Source organism: Silurus meridionalis, chromosome 1 (genome assembly GCF_014805685.1).
Source record: "Silurus meridionalis isolate SWU-2019-XX chromosome 1, ASM1480568v1, whole genome shotgun sequence".
Taxonomy (NCBI): Eukaryota; Metazoa; Chordata; class Actinopteri; order Siluriformes; family Siluridae; genus Silurus; species Silurus meridionalis.
The window spans coordinates 12,787,370-12,803,433 of record NC_060884.1 but is presented as its reverse complement, the minus strand read 5'-3'; the positions used below and the strand labels follow the sequence as shown (position 1 = coordinate 12,803,433).

At 36.5% G+C, this 16,064-nt stretch overlaps 1 protein-coding gene across 2 annotated transcripts in view; it reads right to left on the bottom strand.

Moving 5' to 3' along the window:
* uba7 (ubiquitin-like modifier activating enzyme 7) overlaps window positions 1-16,064 on the bottom strand; it is a 42,517-nt gene that overhangs the window by 13,399 nt on the left and 13,054 nt on the right. For both annotated transcript variants that reach the window (XM_046856142.1, XM_046856133.1), the window contains exons 15-21: window positions 15,143-15,207; window positions 13,728-13,920; window positions 10,700-10,774; window positions 9,772-9,970; window positions 9,484-9,575; window positions 7,781-7,873; window positions 7,217-7,408 (exon numbers count right to left, since the gene is read on the bottom strand). In XM_046856142.1, the coding sequence (XP_046712098.1) occupies window positions 7,217-7,408; window positions 7,781-7,873; window positions 9,484-9,575; window positions 9,772-9,970; window positions 10,700-10,774; window positions 13,728-13,920; window positions 15,143-15,207 (909 nt within the window). The remainder of the gene's footprint in view (window positions 1-7,216; window positions 7,409-7,780; window positions 7,874-9,483; window positions 9,576-9,771; window positions 9,971-10,699; window positions 10,775-13,727; window positions 13,921-15,142; window positions 15,208-16,064) is intronic.

Sequence of the window (16,064 nt, the reverse complement as noted above, 5' to 3'; positions counted from 1 at the left end):
AAGGATTACGCTTCGAACCACTCAACCGCTCAACTACACAAAAACCATTGCAATGGGCTGGGACTATTGGAAACTAATCAAAGTGATTTTTTTCCTTGGTAGGACAGCAAAATAATAGTCCAGGTTAAGGATGTTTGAACAAAACAGAGTAAAACCTAAAACCTTTTTTTTTTTTATTTAATCGAGGATTTTTCACTACAACAATACACTGCCTACTACGACTGGAGCTGATGTCCTTGGACATGTGCAGTTACTTAAAAGCAGGTTCATAGTGGATCTGTGGATGTAACATTCAACCGATGGGAATGATCATAAATCCCAAAGTCTTATTTCAAGTACATCTATAAAAAAGTCGAAACTATGTTTATGGATTTTGCCTGAACTCTGAAATACATTTCTTCGTAACTTTTCTTTAAACACAAAATGCACAAGTGGAACCATAGTGCACGTATAATGTATGCACCCTGTAGGATTATATGGATCTTATGCGCAGCGTGTTTCACAATAGACTTCTCTTAGTGACTACATATGTTGTAAAAATTGTTATGGAAACATCATGCATTCCTTAGGAAATAATCCTTTCATCCAAATTTTGAATCTCTACAATTCTAACGTAGTGCTGTGAAAGTGTTTGCGTAATACTGGTATATATTTCACGATAGTTTCCTAAAGGTTTTGATTACACAAAATGGAATTTTTACTATACAGAGCCATTGTTAACATTGCATTCCTTGTTTTTATTGGCTGTGTTGGGAAGACTAGAGCTGCCAGTTAAGGATGTTGCGGTTTAAGGGGGTTGAGGTGCATGGAAAGACCCTTGATTAAATAAGTGTTTTCTTCTGTCCTTTTTTTATTACCGCATTCCTCCAGTTATTTAATTGGAACAGTGTTACAGGTATACCCAAAGTATAGAAGAAAAAAAAAGTACTCAGTTGTTCCATTTTAGGTGAATCAAATGATAATGTGTTTGATAACATAACAATGGCACCTTCATGACTAGACCTTAATCCAACAAGAAGCTATTTAGTACCCTGACCCTGAGGCAGTACGATATCTCCCAGACGACTACATCACTGATAATGCTGTTAGATCCCACTTTGTTAGACACCCAAAAGACGAGTGCTTTATCTTTGAATCTTGATAACGTTTAAATGTCGGCTTAAGGTCCATGGTGTTTTGCCTAATACAGCCTAAAATAGTAACTCGGCCAAAAACTGAGGTTTTGGGGCTGTATGATCTTTCCCGACTGAAAATGTCACAGTTACATAACAGAAACAGTTTTATCACTGGGTCTCATACTCATAAATAGTATCGAATTTACTAGTCTAGAACTGAGACATATTTATTTTACTCTTTTGTCCTTTTGTTAGAGACTAGCAAAAATCAAAGCGACACAACCAATATGTAGATATGTGCCAAACTATCGCCTAGAGTAAAGACAAACTAAAGCAGACATGCAGTTTTTGTTTAGTCTTTATACTCATGCTCACACTCCCCAGGGAGCAGAAATACAGATCTGCCTTTTCTCTGTCTCTCTTTTACCTTCTGCTGTCTGGTTGAATCAACAGGCATACTGAATAATGAAATATAACTGAAAACTGTGTCATTTGTAATGTTTTGTAATAAGCAAGACATTGCAATAATACAAATAACACTAATTAAGATAAGACGTATTTTGAGCACACAGAAGTAATGAATAAAACACAATGTGACTGCGTCACTGAATCGATTGAAATCAATTGAATATCAGCAAAATTATTATTTATTATTATTATTCAACCATTTGCACCACTATGTTCCACAATTAATCTCTTTGGATCACTTTATATTTCTTCTCTCTTGTTTTTATTCATTTTTTATTTACAAATTATTTTTGTCAGCAGATCTTTATTACATTTGTTACAATGTGCAGACACTGGAGACTCCTTCCAAAAATGCTAAGCAAATGTCTCCATGCAGAAAGGGTTACAATTTCAATGATTACTCAAAGTTTCCAGTCTTTTATTGCTCATGAACCATACAAAGCTCTGAGCAAGCTGTTACTATAAAACCAGTAAACAAAAATAAAGCAGATGTATGCCTTACAGTCAGCACTACTGACTATATTAATAAAAATGATTAGAATCTTTTTTTTTTCTGTCTGATCCAGTTCAGTCACTATGAGGTATACGTGCTGTTAAGTGCTTGTAACGGAGACCTTTAACACAAACATACCACACTGGAATATGAGACTCAACTCTAAACTCTAAAGGCCACAGGGTCAACGGCAACACTTTTGCTGTAAACTCTATTTTATATATATATATATATATATATATATATATATATATATATATATATATATATATATATATATATATATATACACATACACACACACACACACACACACACACACAGGAGCCTGTAAACAATACACATAGCATTCAGTCAGATAGAACCATACAGTGCCATAAAGTCTATAGGTATGCTTTATTGCATGTAAGCATTATGTAGAAATGTTTTTTTGCATTATAACATCTTCAAAATGTTTCTGGGGAAAAAAAACGTGTGAAGGTTTTTTCCAAACAGAGCAGGAAAATCATGGAAAGACAAAACTTGGCATACAGCCTTTGAAGCTTAACGTCAGATTTTTCATCCCTCCCATCTGCCTTCTAGGTGTCTGAAGCTGTGAATGATTAAGGGAATAAAAAGGGCAGCCACACCGTAATGCTGCTCTGAAGAAAATCTGGTTCCAATAGAGAGGCTTCCTGTGATAGCAGGAAATAGCAGTCATTTCTGCATACATACACACACACATGCACACACAACGACCCAAGGACCATTTTCTTTGAATTGAAGGTCTTCAGAGAGGCCACACACTGCAAAAAAAAAAGGCTTTTGCATTGACTAATTGCAGCTTGGTTACAGATCCTGATGAAGCCCAAACTGAAATGAAGGACAAACTTGAGAGGGTGAGTGAAACAAATGAGCTCCAAAGTTCAACTCACATGGACGAGCTATAGGCTTTCAGGCCTTCATCCTGAACACCTGGGAAAGTGTAACACATGTGGTGAGTCGCTGCCCACAGCTACCTCAAAACCCCCTTTCCCATCAGATCTCCTTTCATACAACCGCAGCTCAAGCATGTTATTGCGAATCGGTCCTGCTTTTCTCTCCAATAAAGCGAACATGCAATGAAAAACAATCTCTGAGTAGAAATCCAGATTAAAAGCCCGGTAATTCAATCTTCACTCTGCACATCTGTGGACTTTGAGTAGAAATCAAGAAGTAGCTTTAACTGTAATAAGCCAAGAACAGTATCATGATTTCACAGAGAAAGTACAGCATTTAATATCCATTGCTACAATGAATGATAAAAAAAATACATCAACATGAATTATGAGCTTTACAGATGATGGTTAAACATTAAGGTCCTTTGGTTTAAGCCCTATTTCTGTATGTTTAGCCATTCTGCAAATGGTCCTAGGCTACTGGGAGAAAACTGGTGTAAATGCGCATACATTGGTCAGTAATTTCAAATTTCACAACAGCTGCAAAAACCAAATAAGATTTTATATATATATATATATATATATTTATGCTTTTCTGATTCTACTGCAGTGATCATCAGGCAATTCTGCTCCACTCTGTGTTGTATATCATTCTGGACAATTATTTTGCATATAATAGTATTATTCTATTTAATCATTCTATTCAATTATCCTGTATATGATTCATAGTATTGATTATCCTCATATCTATACATCCACTGTATATAAAATATTAGTTCATATATATATATGTTTATATTTATTCTTAGTGTACTTGCTCACCAGCTCATGCACACTTTTACACTGCCCTGAGACTTTATTTTGATTTGTTATACTTACTAAGCAGTTATATATTTATATATATTTATAAAATAATAATATAATATCTATCTATCTATCTATCTATCTATCTATCTATCTATCTATCTATCTATCTATCTATCTATCTATCTATCTATCTATCTATCTATCTATCTATCTATCTATCTATCTATCTATCTATCTATCTATCTATCTATCTACTATCTATCTGTCTGTAGATACCCATATTTCCATGGTATATCCACAATGGTGTTGTTCTTTGCACACTAATATTGTTATGCTGGAACATTTTGGGCCTCTTAGTTTAACTAAAGGGAAATTGTAAGACTACAGCACACATTCTAAACATCTGTGTGCATCCAACTATGTGTACATGTGGGGTAAGAAGAAGTTGAAAATATCTGCCGTCTGCATCTATTTCACCATGGCAGAAGTGCATCATGATGTAGATTAAAATTTGTCTGTGTGCTGTTTCTCAAAAAATCTGTATTCATTCATTGCTTAAACCTGCCCGCTCTCTAATGCAAAACATCTTTTCCATGACCTAAGCGTTTTTTTACACATTACACGCACGCGCACGCACACGCACACACACACACACACACACACACACACACACACACACACACACACACACACACACACACACACACACTTTCTGCCAAATGACTGTAGTTACATAGCACCTAGAATGGAGTTTTCTCTAGCTGATGCCTAACTGATCCCACCTGGGGGAAGAACTGCTTCTCCGCAAACCAGAGAGTTGCAAGACATATGAGCAAGGGGGACAAAGGCAGAAAAAGTGGTGGTGAAAGAGGAATAGAAAAATGGAAGGCAAGAAGAGATCTATTGATCTTAATACAGAGGCCATTCTTTTCTATTAAAAATCCAAAAGAGTATTTTATATGTACAAGAAAATACTGACTATAAACAGGCACTAACATTTAGGTGTTTAGAGGATGAGATCTCTTTACGTTGTGTGTTTACTCTGTGTGTGTGTGTGTGTGTGTGTGTGTGTGTGTGTGGCAGAAGGAGAGAGTTCCAAGCACTTCATCTAGTTGTCATAGCCCTGTAGTAACCCAAGCTGGTGTGTTTCAAAGCAAAGTTCAATGGCTGTACCCTTGGGTAAAAAAAAAGACCTCAGTCTCTGACCCTGCAAACTGAAGGGAGTATTAGGACACACACTTCCCCTCCTCCTCCACGATTCAGGCAACTGCGAAGCATTACTTCATGGGGTGCGACTCCTTCCCCCATCTACTTTTATCACAAGCACAAGTTTGGCTCTTGTTTAAAAGTATGATTTTCGATACAGAAAGCTGCACAAAACCTACAAAATGACACCCATGATATAAGACATGTACTCAATTTTGCTGGAATTAAATCAGAACATAAAGCTGGCTAAAGAGGGGGCCTGTGTGGGAGGGTGTACAGTTACTAAATGCTGTAAACCCCCAAGGATAAAGGCCGGATCACTTAAGCCTAGACTGATTTAGGTCTAGACTGTGGTTCCACATCTACACATATAGATACACATTTGTACACACAACATTTTGCCCTTACCCTATTTTGTAATCAACATTAGCCAAGCTATATTTGGATTCAGATGGATGGCTTTTAGGTTCAGTAGAGGAGCTGATTTGGCAAAAAAAAAGAGGGAAAAAAAAGAAAGCTGTGTATATCTACCAGTGTACCATCACAAAAAATATGCCTAAAATATCACACACAAGCGTCAAAGAACTTTGCTTGTATCTACGTGGTAGCGATTGCTGGTTATGATCTTATATTGATAGCTTAGATCTAACAATGTATCTAACAATGCAAGATATGATATTCATCCATATCCAAAAAAAAGGATTTATTAGTTGAAAATTGCATTATATGTAGACTATCCCAAACACACACACACACACACACACACACACACACACACACACACACATACACACACACAGACACATGCACACTAAACTTGCATTGTTACCTGTCCTCTATGTCATTTACACTTACATAGTCTTTTCTCATTCTTCCAAAAATATGTGTGTGGGAAAAAAAAGATCCACATGAAATCAAAGTGCCCATGGCTGAATTTTTATATACTTCTCAATCACTGCTACTGATGAGTTCTTGACATCCCTGTGAAGCAGACTATGTATGCACTCTGGGCTATCACTTGACATAAATGTTATTGTGTGAAACTGTGTGAATCTAGAGTCTAGAACAAGAAGTAATAGAAAGCAAAAACTCTAATAGGAAATAATCCTAATGTTGCTCTCTTCACACCATTATGTGCTGTGTATTCTTCTTCTTCTTCTTCTTCTTCTTCATTTTATTTTTTTACAACATTGGAAGTATGATAATGCTTGGTTTCGAATGTCTAAAATAATCTGCCTTTACACATTATTTTACAGCAAATAATAAACAAATTGACCCTCTTTTTTTTAATCTCTGAAACAGAAGAAATATAAAACGTCTGACCACATCTCTTACCTTTGTTTAATAGATGCATGGAGAGATCATTCGGGTTTCAACATGCTAATGTTTTTTTAAACTGATGCAACATCTTTGTGTGTTTTTTCTTCCATAGATAAAGTAGGTTCCCTTCCCAAAACCCACAATGCAAATATTTTTGCTTCCTTGCTCCAGCACAAAATGATATAAGCAAATAGAATTGTCTTGCTTGATAGACTTATACAGCGGTGGACAAAGAACACAAACCATGTTTTTAAGTAAAAGTAGAGATGCAGCAGGTAAAATATGACTCCAGTAACAGTAAAAGTGTCCCTTTAAACTTTCACTTGAGTAAATGTACAAAAGTATTTCCCTTCAAATGTACTTAAGTAACCAAGTTCTATGATTTATTATGGCTGTAATGTTCCTATTACCATTTTTATCACAAGATTCTTTGTTTAATCAACTCAGTTTCTGTAAAAAGACCCTGATTGAAATATATTAAAATGATCATGAGCCCAAAACATTCATATCAAATAGTTAAAAGAATATTTACATTTATATATATATATATAAGTACAGATACGCGAAAAGGCTATTTAAATACAGTAACAAATTAAATATTTTTTCTTACTGTCCGCTGCTGGATTTATACATTCATTTTTGGAAATAGTGGTAGAAGATATTCCGCAAAATAAAGTAAAAGAATACACTAGTTGAATAATGTCATCTACTAAATGTAATGTGTTTAAATTCAGACTAATAACTACATACATCAAACTCAGTTTGTCCTAATATGTCTGGGCTTATAAAATGAATTGAATTTATGAAAATGTATTTCATTTGATTTCATTATGCATGATATTAAAGCACAGATTTGGTCAATCAGCTTTGTAAACAGTAGCAGTACTCACCATGAACCTTTGATCTCTGCTTGGCTGTAACGTGAGGTAGTAACTGGCTGCCAGGTTTAGGAATGAATTACGGTACAAGCTGATTTGCTGGTGGCCCTGCACCAGCTTATACACTTCCAGACACATGAGGCCTGATGTTGCTGCTGTGGTTGTGGCAATAGCAGGGATGATGCGACCAGCAATGAGCTTGCTCTGTACAAGAAAAAAAAAGGAACAATTATTTATTGTGTATGTATTGTGTGTTTGTGTGCATGGTTCAAATGATGCACATGTTCCTATATATATCTTCTAGGTGTATTTGGGAGATGTTCTATTTCCGAAAGACTTACAGAAGTGCTTTGATGTCTCATGAATACAATAATTACACACTGATATTGGTTCACCTAGGCATAGACTAAGAATACCATAAGTCTTAAAATCTCTCCTGGGGAAATGATGTAGTAAAAAAAAAAAAAAAAAGGATTCATTGTATTTCTACTAGGCATGTAAGAGTGTGTATATGATGAAGCAATCAGAGAATTACACCCACCTGAAATACACACAAACTTTACATGAACTTCCTACCTTGTGCCGATCTGCTGCTGGTATATCATAGTTTTCTGCCCTCAGATTAGATGCTGCCACTATAAAGTCCATGTGGAAGTTGGTGTCATCGTCCTAAAAGCAGATTTAACAGTGAGCTGTAAACTACATTTCATGTGCATTCACAGATCGCTTAAAACAAACATACAAACATAGAAGGTCAGGTGTTAGTAAAATTACTCTCAGAATTTGGGCATGAAGACAGCTAGTTAAAAGATTTGAAAATTTTAAGAGATACCATACAGTACAGTTACCCCCACCTGTATCAACACTACAGGACAAGCCATTCCTGAGTTCCCATAGAAAAAAACATGATAATTATTCATGTGCATGATTGAATATACAGATTAGTCAGATTCGAAACCTGTCACTTAGTAATGGAAGCCACTATTGTATCCCAAATTGAATTTTCCCTTTGAGGTGATGGTGTACATGAGGTCATACTAGAAGCACGCTGACTCTTCAAAAGGCCCGTGTGCCCGGAGGGGATTTGAGGGGCTATACTTTGGCAGCCTACTCTCTCTTTGCCCACACTGTCTTTGGGACACAATGACTTGGATGACACATTTAAAGGTGAAGATATGATTACATTGTTACATATAACACTGCATCATATTAGTAGATATTAGCGTTCTCATGATGAGAATTATGTTTAATGTTTAATGTCAGTCAAAAGATTTAATATTATCTGAGTATTTGCATTATAATTGTAAGATTGTAAGGTGTCTGTGTGAGTGTGTGTGTGTGTGTGTGTGTGTGTGTGTGTGTGTGTGTGTGTATGTGGGGGTGGGGGAATTGCGAGTGCACGTGTAACAACAGTGAAACTCAAACCTAATCCCTACTTCAGTGGTGACACACTCTTTGGCCGTTCACATAATACACCTGAGTGAGGTTTTCTGGCACATTCCACGAGCATCAAATTGCCAGATAACACTACGTCAACACACCACTCATTACACCACTCATTTCAGTCTTTCACACATCTGAACACAACGCCTAATCATGTTGAAGACAATATTAATATTTGTCTGTAAAATGACATATTTGATGTATGCAGATAAATAATATTTTGTATGCAGTTAATGTACGGCAAAATGTTCATTACATCACATAAAATGTCTGCAGTGAGAAATTTAGGTCAACATTTTGGCAACATTTTTTATTTTAGATTTTATAATTATAAGATGAAAACATGTTCCCAACAAGAATGACAGACAGAGATGAAGCAAACTTAAGCTTAATATGCTCCAGTGTCTCAACAATCACTGTGTGTGTATTAGTGTGTGTATTTGGAGGAGGTCCACTTCACTGAGCAAATGTGTCACACACTTATAGCAAAAAACAGAAGCGCCTCAAGCTTTTTACAACACATTCCTTCTCTCTCTCCTTCACAGTATCCTTCTAAAAAGTGTCCAACACAAGGGCAGAGTTTTGCATTAACAGTGAACTCTTCTGTTCCTTGTTCTCCATTTGGGCTTGTTAGGGATGGCGTTGGATAAGGATCAGTGATTACTTTAATGTAGGGAAGATGGCTCAGGCACTTAGGAACCACAGACTTTTGGTTCTGTTAGACCTCCTACCTGGGGCTGGTCGCCAACGTGTCTAATGCAGAGGCAGAACACTGAAGCGTACATGTATAAATTCTGCACTACACACACACACACACACACATATATTTATACTACCTTTTCAAATTCTAGTGGGACCATCCAACAGTCCTGGCTGCCTGCCTGGATGCTTGACAGTTTCTGCTTTAGCTCACGCAGCTTGGCTTTGTCTGAAAGAAACAGTTAAAGCAGTTAATGAGAGAGGCTCACTTCCTCACTCTGTACTCAATGTTTACCCTGCTCTCATTTGTTTCTCCTCATAAAAGTCCGTGACAATTATTTGACAAGCTGAACAAAACGCGAAACAATACACCGTCAGTCCTTTAACTCTCTATTTGGAAGACACTGGCTCCATAAGTTCCTCACCCTCATCCCTTCTCTCCTCCGTGTTTTTCTTCGGTTCCTCGTCCATCACTGCAATCGTCACACTGGATTTTGGGCGGAACGCAGGCACACTCACTGCTTCCAGGATCTTAATCATGTCGATGCGGTCTGTTGATCCCTTGATCTCATAAATCTGCCCATATAGGTTAGCGGAGGCCACAATAAAATCCATATGGGTGGTCTAGAAGGTAGAAGAGCAAGATTCTTTACATAAACCTCCAAAAAAGTATAAACCACAGTCACAAACTAAATATTTACATTGCAGCTGGTTGGACACTGTCTTTCTGATATATTTCACAAATGTCTTTTTCTATAGCAATTTGTAATGTTAATAGGGAATCTGTTCATTGTGAAGTAATGAGATCAGGTCAAAGGCTTCATCCTCATTTCTAAATGTGATGTCCTCACCTTGTTATACATCGGTATGTTATGGCTTTTACGTTTTTAAAATCATCTTCTAGAGATAGTGTTTATTGAAACCATAAAAAGGTGCAAACCTTCGCACCCACCTATATGCAGCTCATAGATATGTTAAAATAGATTCTCAAGAATTAACTTGGGGGAAACGCCATCATAGAATTTACAGACACAAAACAGTTTCAGTTCCCAGTCTAATACCTTAGAATGGTAATGTACTCAGTGGTAGAAACCCTGATAACACTGACACACAGACAAAAGGTCATAAATTATAATAACGACCTCAGTATGGAGAAAATGACTGTTTAAGACAAATGATAAAGTACAGAGCCTGCACATTAGAACACATACTGTGGAAAGTGTGTTTTAATCCTGTTCACGGCAGGTAAGAAAAGGTAAGCCGTTATCGGGGGATAGAAAGATATTTCAGGCATTTAGGTCCTGAGGGGAAGCTGCTAAGCCTGAACTCTGGACAACCAGGGCTCACACTTACATTGGCTGGGTCAAAGGATAAGGGATGAGGACATCTTTTAGCTCCCATCCAAAAAGACAGACCAGAACTAGTTACCTGGAGATAGACAGTAGGGTGTTATCAAATCAAATCAAATCAAATCAAAACAAATTTTATTTGTCACATACACATACATACAGGGTATGACATGCAGTGAAATGCTTTTTACGACGGTCCACCATGAGGGAATAGGAATAGTTAATAAAAATAGATAATTAATAGAAAACAAACAAAACCAAAAACAGACACAAATGGAAATGGAGACATGAGCAGAGTCTGGAGACATTCACAACCCTGTGAAGAAAAAATACAAGGTAGACTTTATGTCTACAAAGCTTTTGTCTCCATACACCTTTTGCTCAGGCTGTATAATGAGTTAATCAGTATTGTCTGTGTGTGTGTGTGTGTGTGTGTGTGTGTGTGTGTGTGTGTGTGTGTGTTTAAAGCAATTTGTCCTGTGATAAAAGAACAGAGAGGGCCTGTTTAAAGGAGCAGGAGACAGTTGCTGAGGACCCCTTTGATCCGACTCGGCAGAAAGATCAGTGCTGTAGCTGATCAGACATGTAGCAGTAAACTGATCAGCAGTCGCTTGACCCCCTAGGGTCCACTAACTATAGTAAAATCAGGGGTCCATGATTATTTTTTCTCTTTTTTTTTTACTTTTGAAATACACAAACCAGGAAATTTAAGCATATTTATTATTGAGTATTGAGTAACTTGACTTGAATTAATGGGTTTAATTCAAAACTATAGATAATAATTAAACAAACAATTAAATAAATACAATTGAGCATACATTTACATACACTGCAGAATGCACAACTTATAAACAAATGTGGAAGGGATGATAACAAACTTGCATTTTTTATCATTCTGCCTTCTGGAAAATGCAAATAACTAATAGTTAATAGCTTCTGAAGAGCTTAATCTTAAATGAAGAGAGATTTCAAAACAAGTAACATTCCAGATATTTACAACAATGGCAGTTAATTTAAAACGAAAAACTAATTTTATAATTTTGTTGCATCATTTAAAATGTTATTACTATTATTATTATTATTATTATTATTATTATTATTATTATTATTAAATTTGCAAACTCGGTATGCACGGTGTACATGAAACTGTGAACTCAACTATTAGCATACCTTGAACCTAAATGACAATTTTAATCCAGAAAATGGCTTTAATGAATAGTAAATTTAATATTGTACATATAAAAATGCCTGTTAAAATGTATTTCACAGTTCAAATGGTCCCTGGCTGCAAAAGTTTCAGAACCAATGGCTTGAACATTCATTGTCCTACTTTGAGCAACAACAACAACAACAACAACAACAAACATCAACGATGTACAAACTGCACTTTAGAAATCCTGAAATGAAATGTTTTAGATTAAATGGACATCTGGACCTTCGGACGATCTGGACCTTTAGTCAAAGTTACATGCCTCTCAATTATAACTGTAGTCAGGTTTAATTCACTTGTCCTTTGTGTCTGTAAAATCTTGCATGTGTAACGCTATCTCTGCCTCCCATCATTTCCAATCTCGACCTCTGTTTTCAGATGTCTTCAGTATTACATCATCATGAAAAGTTTTCGAATGAACTGTCACCTATATTTTCCTACAATAGTTTCCTACTCCTACAATTTCGTGCGAGTTTAAATGATTGAAAAACATATCTGAGCAGATTTTCACATGCTTCTGAATCATGCTCAGTAACATGCATACGGATTCCATTTACAGGACTAGATCTTGCTGTACTATAAAGAATAAAGAAAAGGAAATTCCATTACAACCGCTAAAGGAAATGTCAATACAACTTCTCTTTTCAATTCAGGCACACACAATTTGCTTATTCACTAATCACGTAGTGTAACAGTGATGATGCATATTTTCTTTATCATGAGATGCAGCCCTGACCAGCTTCCTCATAATGTTGTCAGGAATAAAGACATCTAGCTGTGAACTGAAACTAGCAGGAGCCCCCATAAACCTACTGCTGGCTTTTCAGTTAAGATAAGGTGTTTGTGTGTGTGTGTGTGTGTGTGTGTGTGTGTGTGTGTGTGTGTGTGTGTGTGTGTGTGTGTGTGTGTGTGTATATATAAGTGACAAAGAGAAAAAGAGAGAAAGAAAGAAAGAAAAGACGCAAATAACCAGAGTAAAGGTAATTTACACAAGGTTATGAAAATGCCAACAATTAAGAAAATGCATTATGCAGCTAGAATTTGGCATAATAAAGAAGATTCATACAATTATTATTGTCTGATTTCTCATTTAAATTTTTCTTACATTCTAGTGGGATGCTTTCTGTACATTTGTGCATTCTAGAAACTGTCCCCGTTAACAGTAGGTAGTATGTTGTATTAGTTTTCCAATGAAACTAATAATTTTGTGATATACCAAAGTATACTTTTGTGTAGTTTTGTGAGTTGTAGCAACTACTCCTCTTTAGAATTTAAACAAAGCTAATACAGTACCTCCTTTGACAAGACTATTAATAAACTGGCTTGTTTTTATTAATTGGTGTGGCTATCGAGTGTTTAATGCTGAATGATTAAATCAGTTATTCATACTGTTGCCTCAGAAGTGTTCTAGCCCTTAACTCGCAGTAATGGCGTTCCTGATATTGTTATGCCATTTCAATGAATGATTTTAACATGAGAATAAAAAAAAAATGGATAATATATATTGTTTACAGTGTATTCTGGTGCAGTATGTTGTTTACAAAGTAAGACATTTTGAACTGTACCATATGTTTTACAGCTAGAAGGATTTAGATTGAGTCAGTTAGGTTTGTGTAGCCCACAGCGCCCCCAGCAGGCTTCACATTGAACTGAATGCTCTGAACGCAGCTGCAAGCTTGGCACTCAACCAAGAGCTACCAACTGTCAATTGCCATCTTCCTTTCTAACACACAGGCCCTCAACAGACATTAACATTACATTACATTTAATTGTTGTTATGTGTGTGTGTGTGTGTGTGTGTGTGTGTGTGTGTATACAGTACATGGTCAGGAGGAAAGCAGTGGAGCAACTGTTCGATGTCGTTGTTGAAAAAGTTTTCCCACTGCAAACGAGCCCAGGCCACACAGTCCTGCCACTCATGGGGTCTGTCCTTTACACTTTGATACACTGCCTCTACCACTTCGATGTCCTCGGCTTCCTCGCGGCCAACAGTAAGAGCCCCAAACTTAGCATCGCTGTCAGGAAAAACATATATTATTAATATTTTATATTTTATTTTATCATATAATATTTTTTATTTGAATATTTAAAACAGGGAAAATATAGCGATGAACATGGTTTCAGCACAAAATATCAATATGGAAGTCATATGTCAGTGTTCACTGGTGCCCAAGAACAGCACAGTGGTATATAAGTCCAGGATCTCTGTGGTTGAAGGGAACAAGAGGGGTAAATTCACCACAGATGGCACCACACATTCTCTCACTCATTTACACCAACGGGCAATGAAGCATAGATAATTCATCAACCTAGGACCAATTTATGTGCAATCAGATTCTACATGCCTAATGGCTGTTTAAGCTATGACCACAGAAAACATGTGGTAACACTTTTTTCAAGCCTCACCTTTGCTTCATTGGACAATCTCACCTGGATACTGAAGATTTGTACCTAAGAATTCCTACAATATTTAACAAGATTGTCCTGTAAATCCCAGGGAACCGTATTTACAGTCTAATGTTACACAGTTGTAGCTGGGTAACATTTTACAATTCCTAAAGAAAATCGGTTCCCTTTTGGTTTGTTCCTCATCTCATCTCATCTCATCTCATCTCATCTCATCTCATCTCATCTATTCCTGGCATTGGAGATCCACATCTACATGCTAATTATCTGTAAAGCTCTTTTGTGCAAAAACAAAACTGAACCCAATTGTGCGCACAGCCGAATCACTAATGCTAGCACTTAAATTAGTCTCTAGTGTCCACTAAAGAAATGCATCGATTCTTGGCAGTACACTTTGCAGTGTTAATGTCAAATTTTAAGTGGGATATTGGCTGAGCTGGAATGCAGGCTGTAACGTAAATTATGCAGCTAGCCAGCAGGAAGTAGTTGGTTTTAAGGGAAGCACACTGCAGCATTCGCCATGCATTATCTGTGTGCACCATAAGCCACCGCTTCCTGTGTGAACGTGTGCACTCTCTTCTTGCTAAACTTTCCTGTCTTTCGTTTGAACAGACGATAGAAAGAAGATCTGGCTTGTGTTAAGATTTAGCACAGGAAGTCAGAAAACAGGTTACACTCCCCTACTATGGGTTTATCAGGATATATGTGTGTGTTTATCAGGACCATATGCTAGTAATGATAGCAATACATTTGTAAAACTCTAGATAATTGTCTCAGTTTGCGTGTTTTTCCTCGCCTTTTTTTTTTCAAAATAATTAGAATGCAACATACCGTAGATACTGGTTCACATTCTCTGGTGTGCGCTTGAAAAGTTCCTCAAACTGCTCTCTGGCCCACTGAAATGTCAGTGTGTTAATATATATTACAGACATCCTGTAATGTGTAAAGTGCTACATGCAAAATGCATTGTATAAGTAATCAAGCATGAAGAGGGTCGACAGTAGCTCCTGTCACCTATGTGTTAGAAATACTAAACATTAATAATTAAAAACACTTTTTTTTTTTTTTGTTGTTTTGTTCATTACTGCCGTCAAATGTTTTTTCTAAATTAACCGTTTACACATACATGATATGGACATAAGTATCAAAACACCTGACATTTTCAGCCATTGGTGGTTCTTCCCTACCACAAACTTGAAGACTGTTGTAGAGGATGTCTTTGGATGTGATATTATACAATATTTTTTCCTTCACTTCAACTAGGAGACCCAAACCTGTTCCCAAACCAGTGCACAAAGAGCTCTATAAAGATATGGTTTACATGGGTTGGAATATTGGAATCTTAAACTGCTTGCTATAGAGCTCTGAGCTCAACTCTATTGAACACCTTTAAGATGAACTAGAACACTGACTTTACCCCAGATCTTATCACCCTGCATCAGTACCACACTTCTCTAACACCTTTGTGGCTGAAAGACCACAAATCTCAAAAATCTAGCTTTTCTTTTCAGAAAAACAGAGGTTATTATAACAGCAAATGCTGACTAAATGTGGAATGGGATGTCCAAAAAAAAGCACATACGAATCTTACGGTTGGGTCTTAACAAACTTTTGTTTATACTGTACAGCTGGGGCTACTGTCCAAATTAGATAGATTATAGTGAGTGTAAAACACACACGTTTCATTTATTTAGACTCGTGAAATCAAATTTAAGTTGATTACACTTAAACAAAGACGTGTTTTCTTTTTTAT